The sequence below is a fragment of the Brassica oleracea genome, chromosome C6, assembly GCF_000695525.1.
Source record: "Brassica oleracea var. oleracea cultivar TO1000 chromosome C6, BOL, whole genome shotgun sequence".
Lineage (NCBI taxonomy): Eukaryota > Viridiplantae > Streptophyta > Magnoliopsida > Brassicales > Brassicaceae > Brassica > Brassica oleracea.
This window is the reverse complement of record NC_027753.1, coordinates 38,071,044-38,085,084: the sequence shown is the minus strand read 5'-3', so window position 1 is coordinate 38,085,084 and position 14,041 is coordinate 38,071,044. Positions and strand designations below refer to the sequence as shown.

The window sequence follows — 14,041 nt, the reverse complement described above, 5'->3', positions numbered from 1 at the left end:
TAATTCTGATGTGATATAGTTTAAGTGTTAGCTAACGAGCGTTTTTAGTTTGTCGGCCGACACAATTGATTTGAATCATATACTCGAGGACAAAATATTTTTAGCGTATTTAGCTAGCAATTGTTTATATAGGACCTGTAGAAAATTCTGTGGAAAAATATTCAATTAGCAACTGAATTATGATTGATTGCTACAGAGAGCCAGGTATATTCATCAACTAGTTACTTACTCTATAAAAATAGGATTGTGAATCGCTAAACAATCTGGATGGACGATGCTTTCCCAATAATCTTCGTTAAACGAATAAGAAAGTGATATTCATAATATCTTTTCGATCTCCTCCGTATTTTTGCATATGTTATGGAATATTTTCATGTTAAGCGAAGTTTGAGTGCATAATCACATATATAATATACTGGTCATCACTTGCTGATGAACTCATCGGGTCACGTGAGAAGTCAGGTGTCTGTCAAAATATCTCCATTAAAATATCTGAAATAATACTATTACTTCTTTTTTTTTTTACTAAAAAATAATACTATTACATCAGGTAGGAATAAGATATATTTCAAAACTCACCGACGGAACACAGCTAATTGCAAGTATTTTGATCTGCAGTGCCTTACAAAATAAAAATCGTAAAAGCATATAAAATTTATAGAAACATTTTGTGACTAATAACCACCAGTTCAAGTATTTTGACCTTGAGCTCCAAAGTTTCCAATATCTTCGGAAACAATACAAAAGAAAGTTAAAAAAAATTGGGAACAACGTTAACCTACAAGGACGTGCTAAAAAGTGTTAGAGCAGCTCTATCAGTTAAAACTTAAAAAGTGTTAGAGCAGTTCCATCAGTTAAAACTTTTTAGAGTTTCTAAAACAAAAAAAATAATGTTATTATAATAATTTAGTTATACATTAATTTTTTAAAACTAATCGAAACAATGATATAGTGACATCTGTCATTTGATGTTTAGAACCAGTCTTTAAATGCCCAAATTGAAAACCTTTCTACACTCTTTCACCAATATTAATTATTTTTTCATTTTTCTTTAATGCTAAGAACTTCTTTAAAACTCACCAATGGAGCTGCTCTTACGCGTAAACCCGTTAAGAAACCTTCGATGCATAACAGAAATTCGATAATCGGTATATAATTTTAGTTTTTAAATACTCAACCAGAAAACTATTGTCAGTCTTCTCATTAATACTGAAAATTGTAGAGAAATAACAATGTGGTATGCAGGTAAAAGAAAAAAATAATTAAATATTAATGTTACCGTAACGAAAAAGTTGAGAATTAATATCGTACACAGTAGTTGGTGTTTCTTGATTGGACTTTTAGCGAATGGTGCATTGCACGTGGTCGTTGCTACATAGGAGTACAATCACTTTCCATTATCTTAAAGACGTAAACATAGGTTTGAATTTACAATCGCATGGTGTACTACTTTTTGTCAACTATACCTAAATATAGAAATCCGGAAACTTTGAAGAAGAACACACGTTTTAAGTTTGCGTTAAACATTACTAAAATATCACCTTGGTTTACTGAATAAACTAGGAGCGTTGAAGCCAAAATAAGAATTAGAATGTATGTGTCATCCAACTCATCATCTTTGCTTTCATTGGCTCCAATTGGTAACCATCGCTTAATCGCGGAATCGAAGAAATAATAGTTAAGCTACGGAAAAAATTAATTAAGCGGCGGAAAAATTTAAAATTTGTGGAATGCTGAAATATATATTAAATTGATTAAACTATTTTATATGATATTTAATTTTTATAACAAAAAAATAAATAGCAATAATTAAACTAATGATTACAAATCTGAAAACAACTAAAATGTATTAAAAATATTTTAGTTTTTATTATAAATATCTAGTTTATCTTTCAATATGTTTTAACAATAGATTAACATTTTATAATAAAAAAGTTATAATAAATTTTTATTTACAACATAACTATTCATCATTAAAAAATTATTAGTATGTATTTTAAATTTTAAGATAGTATTAACATATAATTGAATAATATAAAAATGTTAATTTTGTAAACTTTTCCACCATAATCTACTAAAACTCATTTTTCCACTTAATAAACTTTCTCTTTATAATCTGCGTTTTTGCGTTTTTTTTTCATTCCGCAACATTTTCTTGGTTGGTAAAATACTTGCGGAACCGCGTTTCATATGTCATTCCGTCATTTCGTATGGTTACCAATCAAAGCTAATTTCTTAAAAAAACGAATTGTTTGATCGTTTTGTTAAGTGCCATTTGTCCAATGACTGTTTCGTATGTTCGCCTGAGTTTGAACGCTCATTCAGTATGGTTACCAATCAAAGCTATTTTCTTTAAAAAACGAATTGTTTGATCGTTTTGTTAAGTGCCATTTGTCTAATGACTGTTTCGTATGTTCGCCTGAGTTTGAACGCGACCTTATCCCTGTTACAAAAATGTTCGATTTCTCTTACTCCCGTGAAATACGAACATGTGTAAATGGAATATAGACTACCTTACATAGGTGTTGTGAATCGAGAAAAAAAACATAGTTTGTATTGGGTTAACTTGTTCTCTAATCTATCTCTTAAACCAGATAATGTTTCCTTGGATTTAATTTAACTAAGGTTTTGATTTCTGAAAATTATTTTTTTATATTACATCGTTAATTTTATAATATGACCATATAAAAAGTTTGACATGCATCACGTCAAAATCTCATATAAGTTTTATTTTTTATTTTTGTTGATTTATATAATTAAGATTTGAATCTCAATTTTTGTAATACAAAACATCATAAACCATTGAATCGTGTTATGTTGATTTAGTGTTATTTTATTTCCAAACTAAACATTTTGAAAGAAAAAGCAGTTTCTCAAAACCAGGTAAACTCTAAAACATAGTATAAACTTCAGCTTTTTCAAAATAACATGTAATACAAGTACATGATTATTTGAATCTGGAACCACTACATGAAATCACGAAGAAACAACTGGTCGTTGATTAGTACTTTAGATGGTGACCATTACAAATATATTTTAGTTGCATTTTCTAAATATCAAAACAATGGGCTAAACAAAGTTTAAAGTTTGAGATTTACAAGACTATACCTCTATTTCATAAGAGCTCGGGTAGCTTTATTGAGGACATCACAGAATTTTGCAGTTATCCATATGACAATTGACACAGTTTATGTCTCCTCCGGTTCTCATTGTAGCGTTAAAACCAATGTTTGTCTCACATTTTGGGGGTTCCAGTCATTCCTAGGTTTTTTTTTTGTGGTAAACTTAATTCAGATCAATGACTTTTTCATCCATTTTTGTTTTTTATACTCCGGTTTTTAATATAAATCGTTTTAAAGATTTTTTTATGTTCCAAATTATATGATGTTTTAGGTTTTCTATGTAAAATTTATGAACAGTTAATGTTATATGATCAATGATAATATACCTTCTATTTTATTATTGGTTGATTCGTGGTTAGGTAAATAATTAATGATGTTTTTGTTTAGAAAATATAAAAAATTAATGATTTTCTTAATTTATGTGCACAATTCTAAAACGACTTATATTAAATAAGGGAGGGAGTATTAAATCTTTTTCTTCTTCTTTCAACGCTTGGAGAGTAGAAATCAAATAGATTCAACACACGTAACTAAGAGACTAAAACTAAATGAATGAAAAGATCAAAGCTCCTCGTATACTCTTAGTGAAGATTATATCAGTTTCTAAAGGTTTTACTTCAACATTTCCAAGAGATCATGTACAATAAAAGCGCAAGTATTTGTACCTTTTCCATAACTCTTATACATTTTCTTCTTCTTCTTCTTCTTCTTTATACATAAAGACCCTCAATTCAAGAATCAAGGCCGAGATGGAATCAAATCAAAGAATCATAGAGATTTCTTCATCTCCAAAATTTGACTTTGACTTTCAATATTGATTCGGAGAACGAGAAAAAGATATACTTTTTGGGATTTCTTTCTTTGTTTAGTTGTTTCTTTTTTTTTGTCTTTCTTTTTAAAAAATATTTCATCATTTTTGTGTGTTTATATTATTATTTCACTTTATATACATGAAATAATAAATTCTATGTAATTGCATCAACCCTTGTAAAACTAAACCATATTCCTTCCGTTTCATATTAAATATGTTATTCAGAAAAATTTCATTGGAAAATAAATATCATTATATAATTTCAAATTTATAGAGAAATTTTATATGGTCTGATAATTATTATTAACTCACTGGGCTTGCGCTCTAACTCTCGGACCTGGCGATTTAGTATAAGCCCAATTAACTCACTGGGCCATTGTGTTAAATTTCTAACCACGACAGAGTCGTTTTCACGTATTTCACGACGTCCGTTAGACAACAACCCACAGTTTGTATCTCTCTCGACTCTCCATAACATGTCTGGTTTTGCAGACAGCAAATCTAACTTAATTAGAATAACTCTGTTTCATGTCCAACCGTATAACAAATGCGACACTCTCTTATTGTTAGCATATAGTCCCAAATAATCACATCGAGATAATATATCTAAAATTCTACGAAAAGACAGAACATACACAGACACACTCATTACTCAATCTTCGTAGATACGACACTCGTCGGTCTCAGGATTCTCTTGGCAGAAACTCTCGAGCGGATCCTGGTTCAGGAGCCTGAGCTTGATCCTCAGATCTGCTCTGGCTTGGCTCACCTCTTCCACTTCGTCCCACGCGACTTTACACTCCTCCGATCTCACGTCCGCCTCGCAAACCTCCGTCGCTTCCTTCACTTTCTCAACTATCATCTCCGATAGCTTCTCCTCCCTCATCTTCGTCCCCTTATACTTCGCCGTCGCCGCAACCACCAGCCTCGACCCCCTCGGTTCCGTTTGTTTTAAGCGGAACATATCCGATCCAATCAATGGTTGCTGATTCTGCAACGCTCTGGATGGTGACGGAAGCATCATCACTCTTCCGTGACTCGCCGTCGTCGACATCATCTCTCCTCTGTGTATTATTTATTGCTCTACGACTTTATTTATATGGGCCTGGCGGACTAATATGGCTTTGGGTATTATTACAGCGAGGCCCTAGAACCTTCGTAGTTCTATTTGCCACGTCATTTTCAAATGAATTGTTTTATTTTATTTGTGTGGCATTATCCAGAACATAATCATCAATATTCAAACAGTTGGTAGTTGAGATAAGCACAAGGCAAAGCTGACGCCATTTACCTACTCCTTTTAGTTTTTAGGTGGTCGTCACCAACTTTGATGTTTTGTGTTACTATGTTATACATTTTTCATGATCCATGATGCTATGTTTTACCTCTAATCGTTTTAGAGACCTAATCAACACGAGTATATCAATAACCTTGTGCTAGATTGTATTTATTTTACCGTCTCAGAGGTTTACATGTACATTGATTAAGTACTGGTCTACATGGCCCATTACAAAGGAATAACTGATGGGTCTCTTGATAAGAGCCCAATGGAGGTCTAAATATATATCCAGCACTTCTCCTAGATTACAAGTCCTCAAACTTATAGGTTGTGGATGGGATTATAGAAAAGTTTGTTCGGGGAGATGGAATCAACCAAAGAATGTTCCGGAATGTTTGGAGACTTTTGTGTGGAACTGCTGCAAAGAGCAACTAGAAAAAGAGAAAGGAGCGGCGAATTACATTCTACGAAATGCAAATTGACTGAAGAAAGCAAGAATCATCATGAAAGAGTTTAACTCGCAGGAAAGACTTAAGACGCTTGAAGAGTTTAAAAGTGTGGTCAAGGCTTCAAATTCATCATGCATATAGCTGTCAAATGGTCCGTCCATGGTCCAAATGGACATGACCAGTTGGACCATTTCAGTTTTGGGCAATAATGGGTGGTCCATATTGGACAATGGTCCAAACAAATGTCTAATACCAATAGAGACCATGTCCAAATGGACATGCCCATGGACACCCAATAAAATTTATAATTATTTTTTAATTATTAGTTTAGATCTTATTTCTAAAATTTTGAAATTATGTTTACTTTCCAAAATTATAAAAATATTTTTTTTATTGTTCGAAACCGAGAAATTGCGTTTTCCCGCCAAAACCAGAAATTGTGTTTTTCCGCCAAAACCGAAAATTGTGTTTTCCCGCCAAAACCAAAAAATTGTGTGTTTTCCGCTAAAACCGAAAAATTGCGCTTTCCCGCCAAAACCGAGAAATTGCGTTTTCCCGCCAAAACCGAAAATTGCGTTTTTCCGCCAAAACCTTGAAATTGTGTTTTCCCGCCAAAACCGAAAAATTGTGTTTTCCCGCCAAAACCAAAAAATTGTGTGTTTTCCGCTAAAACCGAAAAATTGCGCTTTCCCGCCAAAACCGAGAAATTGCGTTTTCCCGCCGAAACCGAGAAATTGTGTTTTCCCGCCAAAACCGAAAAATTGTGTTTTCCCGCCAAAACCAAAAAATTGTGTGTTTTCCGCTAAAACCGAAAAATTGCGCTTTCCCGCCAAAACCGAGAAATTGCGTTTTCCCGCCGAAACCGAGAAATTGTGTTTTCCCGCCAAAACCGAGAAATTGCGCTTTCCCGCCAAAATCTTGAAATTGTGTTTTCACGCCAAAATCGAGAAATTTCGTTTTCCCGCTAAAGCCGAGAAATTGCGTTTTCACGCCAAAACCGAAAAATTGCGTTTTCCCGCCAAAACCGATAAATTGCATTTTCCCGCCAAATTAATGAAATACATTTTTAGGTCAAAATTGTGAAATTATGTTTTCCGTCAAAATCATGAATTTTTTATTTTAAAGATAAAACTATTGTTTTGGGTTCAAATGTAAAGTTATGTTTTCTTTTGTTAAACTCATAAAAACATGTTTTAGGAAGCCCATGGACACCCATTGTCTATTTGGTCTTCGCCGAATTAGACCATGTACCAATTGGTCTTTTGTCCAGTTGGACCATTTATTAATTGGGCACGTCCATAGCCCGCCCAAAATGAATTGGACTGGGCTAGCCCATGGTCAGGCCGCCCAGTTGACACCTCTAATCATGCAACATTCTTGTGGTTGAATGAAACTTAGACAAGTATTTGTTGTTTCATAAATCTCCTTTTTTTTATAGCAACATCTTAATTAATGTTTCTATTCGATCTATTATCTCTTTTGAACATTCTCTTTGAAATTACGGCTTTTCTTTGATATTGAACCTCCACCTCCACGCAATATATCTTGGGAATCCACGCGTTAAAGAAACTGAACAATCCCTTGATTTCTCTAGTATTAGATATCAACTTTAAATAGATTGAAGAAACAAGAAGTGAAATCAAAGAGATGTTTCCACTAATAATCTTTACCATTGTGAATATTTTTCCAGTATCAGTTTGTCCATAAAGCATTGTAGCCATCGATAACCGATTTTGAATAGTATCATCAACAACACTTTCACGTATGTGCATAATATTTTACCTATAAGTAACCGTGTCGACGTCATAGTGGAAAAGTCTCAAAGAAGATGAAAGCCGCCAAAAAAGAAGATGAGAGCCACCTGACCTTGCGATGAATCTGGTTCGAAAACTCTGTCGAAGTTGTAGGTTTTCCTCTTGCTTTCTGTTAACGTGATAATAACGTTTCTTGTATCAGAAGCAACCGTTGCTCTCAAGTTTCTAGAGTCTAAGGGTTTCACTCGGCAAAACACACGAATGTTTCCTTTAAGGTCTAAAAACTCGTTAAGAATCTGCCTTCTTCATTTGTTCTGCTCGTTTGCTTCAACTGTTAATGCAGAGAGTTTATCTGTAACCAAACAACAGAGGACACAGAGCATAAATAAATAATAAGAACTAAAATATTCTAACAAAACATATATTCTCACAATTGATTCTATTTAATAAACCATGGTTTGGCAAATCGTTCTTGACTATCTAATCTATTAAATTAGAGTTTTGATCTCATTTGTTATATTTTAGCTTAGGACTACTAAACATAGGTTCATCCAAATCACATTTTATACAATATATAATTACAAATGCATTTACATAATATATTAATATAGTTTTTAGTATCATTAATAAATATATCATAATATATGCAATTCATATTGTTATATTAAAATTTTAATATAAATTTTAATATAAATTTTAATATAAATTTTAATTTATAAATTGCGATTTAAATTAATATTCATTAAGAATATATAAATACAAACTATAATAATATATTGTTAAACTATATTGCAATTTATTTATAGTATATTTTATATATTCTAAATTCATTTATTGTTTATCGTAAATTTATTTCTGGTAGCGTCCGACGGCGTTTCAACAAGGTCGTTCACACTAGATCTGAGGTGTTGGTCTCTCTTTGCTTGTTACGGTCTGGAGATGTGAAAGGTCAGTTTCCGGCGCAAGCTTTGCGGTGGTTCTGGACTGGTTGGTCGGGTCCATCTCCGGTGAAGAGTTTCGGTTTCTGCTCGCCTGAAGTGTCTCCGTTTTGCAATCCTCCATAAGCGGTCAGTCCTTTGCGGTTTTAGTATTGTCTAGGGTTGAGGATGAGTTGTCTGGTGATGAGCTCAGTTTCAAAGGAATGACTAGTCGAGATGCGTACTTTAGTTCTGGTTCGCGGTGGCTGTTATTCCGGTTCAAATTTGTGGTTATAGTTTCTACGTATTGTTGCGTCACCTCCTCTGATGGCTGAGCTCTTAGGATTCAACATCTTTCATCCTCCTTATCGTTTTGGTTTCGGTCTGGTATGGATGAGCTGAGTATGGGTTATGCTTAAGGTTTAGTTCTTGTATCAATAATGTGGAAGGTCTCTGCTTTGGTTTGTGACAAGAGTGTCTTCCCCGGTTTTTATGAAGATCCAAATGGTTTAATTGTGTTACGATATAGCTGGAGCTGATGGAAGTACCGGCTTAAGGTTGTGAGCTTTGAGGTCTCTACTAAATTGGTTCTTTGGTTCGTAGGATAGGAAGTAACTTCAAGTCAACAAACAAGATTCTTCGGCTTGTTTCTATTCTTTTTTTGAAGATCGGCGCACTCTTCCCTTGTGGTTGATGGTTGCTATCATCAGGACATCCACTTCAATTCTCTAATATGAGTTTCTAAGCTTAAGTTTTAGTAACTCACCCTTATGTTTTATTCATGCCTTTGTAATTTCATCTGGCTCTGGAAGGATTGTGATCCTTGCCGGCTTTTGGCTCCGGAAGGAATGTGTTCTTTGCCGGCTTGTGTAAAAGCTTTCATGTAGTACTTCAGTTCAAGTTTAATGAAATTCATAGATGACAAAAAAAAAGATCTTCTACAAAATCGTTTTTACTATATTTATCATGTTGTTGGTGTTTGTGCTTTTCTATCTTATCTTCGTTTCGGTTGTATCCTTGACCATCTCCAATGTATTTTGTTATATTTTTCTCTAAAATAGAGAATCTCTATAATACAGATGAAGTTTGCTCCAATATATTCTCCTGTTATAATAATCTTCAAAATATAAAGTAAAAAATAGAGATTGTTATTTATTCCTTTAAATATAGAAGAAAAAATAGCAATATCTATTTTAGATAAAGAAATAACAATGGATCGGAGTGAAATTGACTCTAAATGCTACAATAGAGTCAAAAATAACAATGAGTTGAAGATTCTCTTAATTGAATTCATACGTTTAAAAAAAAATATCTCAACAAACTTACAATTTTAGAGAATATATTTTGGTATTAAGATATATACCAACAAGTTTTTAAAATCCTATCTAGAACAATACATTTAAAGTTTAAACTTGAAAATATATTTGTTAACCACTTGTGAAGAGATCTATGCAGACGTTAACTATTTGTTAACAATTTGCCTTTTTTTAGTTTCTAAATTCAAATTGTTTTATAGGTTATTCATTATTGACAACGAAAAATATTAATAAATTGTAAAGCCCTCATTTGATCTGATCGAACTGTCATCAACATCTATGTATGAATACGAGATTCATACTATCTTCACAAAATATCAAATAATCCAACAATAAAAAACATAACTATATATGAATATACGAGAATCATATTGTCATCACAGAAGACCAAATTACCCAACATACATATTAATAATTAACATTTCAATTTTTATTATATTTTGTAAATAAAATTAAAAAATACCGTGTTTTATTATAGGTAGTATCCTAGTCTACTATATTAAAATAGAGTTATATTTTATCGACAAATTTTTGGACTATCAAATAGTTATAATGGTCCAACTAAAATTGATCTCTTTAATAATATAAGTTCAAAAATATAAGTATTATATCCAATAAAAAATTAGTTTAAAACTAATTTTTTATTGTTAGATTGTTTTTGAACCATTCTAGATTTTTTCAAATAAATTAACATAATAATATTTAGATATCAAAATAAAAAAAATAAATATACATATTTTTAAAATTCGAAATCTATTTATATAAATCCTTATATAATTATCAATATTTATAACAAAAAAATCAGGTTTCCTATAACCATATCAAATGTACGTGTAATAGTATATATCTAAATATTCTAAATTTCTCTATTCACTATTTTACAGTTGCTATTTATTTTTTTTGTAAACAACAGTTGCTATTTATTGATGCTTTGGATACCACCATTTTAAAACAATTCAAAAATTTAAAATATTCATCCGAAACAGAACAGTAACTAACAACCATTAAAAACTATCCTAGTAGTAGAATGTGTCTCAACTTGTAATAAAAACATAGAAAGTGTCTTTATGTGTAAAAAAAATCAAAATAAAATACCTCTATATCAAGAAATCAAATTTTAGAAATGTAGATTTAATTAAAACATGTATTTATTAATAATATATTTATAGTTATTAAGAAAAAAATCAGATTTCTTAACTATATCGTCTCTATTAAAAGAGAAGTACAAAAAAATCTACTATGAAAAAGTCATAGTAGGACCATTTCATTGATTTATTATTATGACATCTTTGATTATTTACTTTAATCAAGCAAATATATATCGTTTTTTTTAATCTTAATGAATCAATTTTAACTATAAATTTAATTATTTTTAGTTCAAACAAAATCAGTTGAGGAAAATCTAACAAAATCTAATTAAAAATTTTCAATGTTTTTATAAAATAATACATTATTTAATTTCGTAATTATTACTATTAATATTATTATAAATTAATTTTAAGTAAAATTTAAGAAACAAGAATAAAATTATATGCTATCTTTTATAAATTTTATAATTGTAGTTTATTGATATTAAAATAGAAGTACTATATGAAATAAATATAAAAAAATTGTATTAAATTGGTAAATTAACCTATTTTTATTTTTTAAATGCTTTCATTTAAATAAATAAATACATATCATTCACTGTTAAATAAGTGTTAAAATTTGTACATTTGTTATAAAAAAATAAAATTGTCAACATTTGTTAAACTTTCATATCTAAAATTATATATTATCTTTTTTTTTATACTCAAAAAAATATACAATCATTAAAATGATTATTACAAAATATAAATTATATAACTAACCTTTATTCATGTGTTATTCACAAATATGCTATTAGAAAACTCTAAAATTTAAAATTCATTTAAATATTAATAACAAATCAATTTAACTATAAATTTTAATGTTTTTAATTACAATAAATAGGTTGAAAAAATATATAAAAAATATTTACCAAAAAAAATCAACTATTTTTTATACAGTAGTGCATTAGTTTAGTAACAAAATTAATGCGCTAGTATAAAATAATGTCAGATGAGAAAGATAATAATAAGATTAGAGAGTTACACAATATATAACATTAAAATGTAAATTATATTTTTAAAACGTTTACAGTAATATTTCAAGTTTTACATTTATCAAATAAACAAAAACCCGTCAAATCTAGTGTATAACTGTATATCTTATAATCTAAAATGAAAACTGAAATTAATGATTATCTTTTGTTATGTATAAAATATTAAATTGGTGACGGAAGCATCATCACTCTCCCATGACTCGCCGTCGCCGACGTCATCTCTTCTGTATATTCCATTTTTTTCCTCAAGATTATTGCTCTACGAGTTTATTTAAGGGAAATTGGGTTTCAAAAACACCAAAAAAAAATATAATTTACTATCTAACTAAAATTTCACCCTTTCTTCTCTTTTCTCTTCCTATTTCTCTCTTTCCCTCTCTCTAAAAATCCAATTTTCCGGTTTTTTTTGTTATTCCATATGGGCATGGTTGACTAATATGGCTTTGGGTATTACAAAGAGGCCCTAGAACCTTCGTAGTTCTATTTGTCACGTCATTATCAAATGATTTATTTTATTTTATTTGTGTGGCATTATCCACAAGACAATCATCTAACAGTTGGTAGTTGAGATAAGCACAAGGCAAAGTGACCCCATTTACCTACTCCTTTTAGTTTTAGGTGGTGGTCACCAACTTTGATGTCTTGTATTATACTCCTTTCCTGAATATAGGATTTTTTTTAAAAATTTTTTACGTAGATTAAAAAATAATTAATGCATTTTTTATCTACCTTTTATCTTTAATGTATGAATATTTTTGCTACGAAATCTGTTGTAATTTAATCAATTTACGCCAAAAAATAAAATAAAATTGGTAAAAAACTTAATGTTACCAAAAAAATTGTCTTTTACCCATAAAGCATTTAAGAAGTTCTCCTGAATATGCATTGACTGAGTTAATTTTAAATAAAAAAACATTAAAAGTATTACACAAAATCTTTCTTCGTGGAACAAAGAAAAAATCTCAAAAAATCCTACTTTCAAAAGTACATTTTTCATGATCAAGTTTAATAATATAATTAAAATAAAAATATATTTTTATGTTAGTAAACTTCAAACTTTATATTTTAAAGAAATTTACATTAATTTTTACTAAAAATCACTAAAATATCTTTAATTTTAAATTAAAAAGAAATTTGAATAGGACCCCACACCTCTAGGACCGGCTCACTTTGATGCGTTGTATTATACATTTTTCATGATCGATCATGCTATGTTTTACTAATCAAAACTAGGCCAACATGAGTGTAACAGTAAACCTTGAGGTAAACTGTACTTGTTTTACGATCTCAGTGTTGTGTATTTAATTACCATCATCTCAGTGTTATATGTACATTGCCTAATTACATGGGCCATTACAAATGAAGAACTGATGATAAAAGCCCAATAGGGGTCTAAAAATCTAGTAGCATATATTTAAGGAGATTCATTTTGAGAAAGCATCTACATAGAAAGTAGCTTTATAGAAGATTTCTATGGGTAAGAGTGTGACTGGACGTAGTTTTTGAGGCAATACTTGAATAAGAGGAAATCCAGACTCCTCCCATTGTATATTAGAGCGTTATCTTTGTAAGAATATTCTTTTAATTGAATGCTGGATATATTCTCCTATGTTTCCTTTTTTTATTTGCCTCTCGTTTATTTGATACTTCCGTAATTACCCTTCACCTATCCTTCGGTGGCTCTCATTCACTCTCCTTTCTAGAAACATTTATGCCTTTCTTATTTCTTTCTCTATAAAGTCTGGTCACATCTAGGTGGGAATTTCTCAACCAGCTAAAACCAACCCATCGCTGAACCACACATATAAATCAAACCAGAGTGGTCTTCAGTTATACGGTCAGATCAGACTCTAAACCGATAAAAAATTGAATTGAAACCGAACCAAACCTTTAAAACAGTGAATTAACAAAAAAGTAACCGTGACAGTGGCAATCTCGTAACAAAAAGTATAAATTTCATATCTACGTTAGATTGTAAATAAAAAAAAATTAATTGAATTTAAACCCGAGAATTCAGAATCCCTCAAACACCAAACCGAACCTTAAAAAGTTAATTAAACCCAAGGAAAAAAAAAAGAACAGTGTCAGTGGCAATCTCGTAATAACCAGGATAACTAGGGGGTAAGTCGGGGAAAGCGAGGACTAAAGAGTTGAAAAATTGGCGACCAAGGAAAAAAAATATTTGGCTGTTTGGTTGATCGTATCGCCAAGTCCTCCGCACACTATATAAACACTTTTTCGACGAGCCCAAAGAAAAAAAAAAAAAAAAAA

General features: G+C 30.6%; 1 protein-coding gene across 1 annotated transcript; it reads right to left on the bottom strand.

The window, feature by feature from the left end:
• Positions 1-4,431: 4,431 nt before the first annotated feature.
• On the bottom strand, positions 4,432-5,044 carry LOC106298530 (calvin cycle protein CP12-3, chloroplastic). Its single transcript, XM_013734669.1, has one exon. It carries the CDS (start codon positions 4,988-4,990, stop codon positions 4,586-4,588), a length of 405 nt encoding a protein of 134 aa, XP_013590123.1. The 5' UTR covers positions 4,991-5,044; the 3' UTR covers positions 4,432-4,585.
• Between the last annotated feature and the right edge of the window lie 8,997 nt (positions 5,045-14,041).

Coding starts and splice junctions, on each gene's coding strand:
- LOC106298530 (XM_013734669.1), bottom strand. CDS start 4,990: ATGATGTCGACGACGGCGAGTCACGGAAGAGTGATGATGCTTCCGTCA.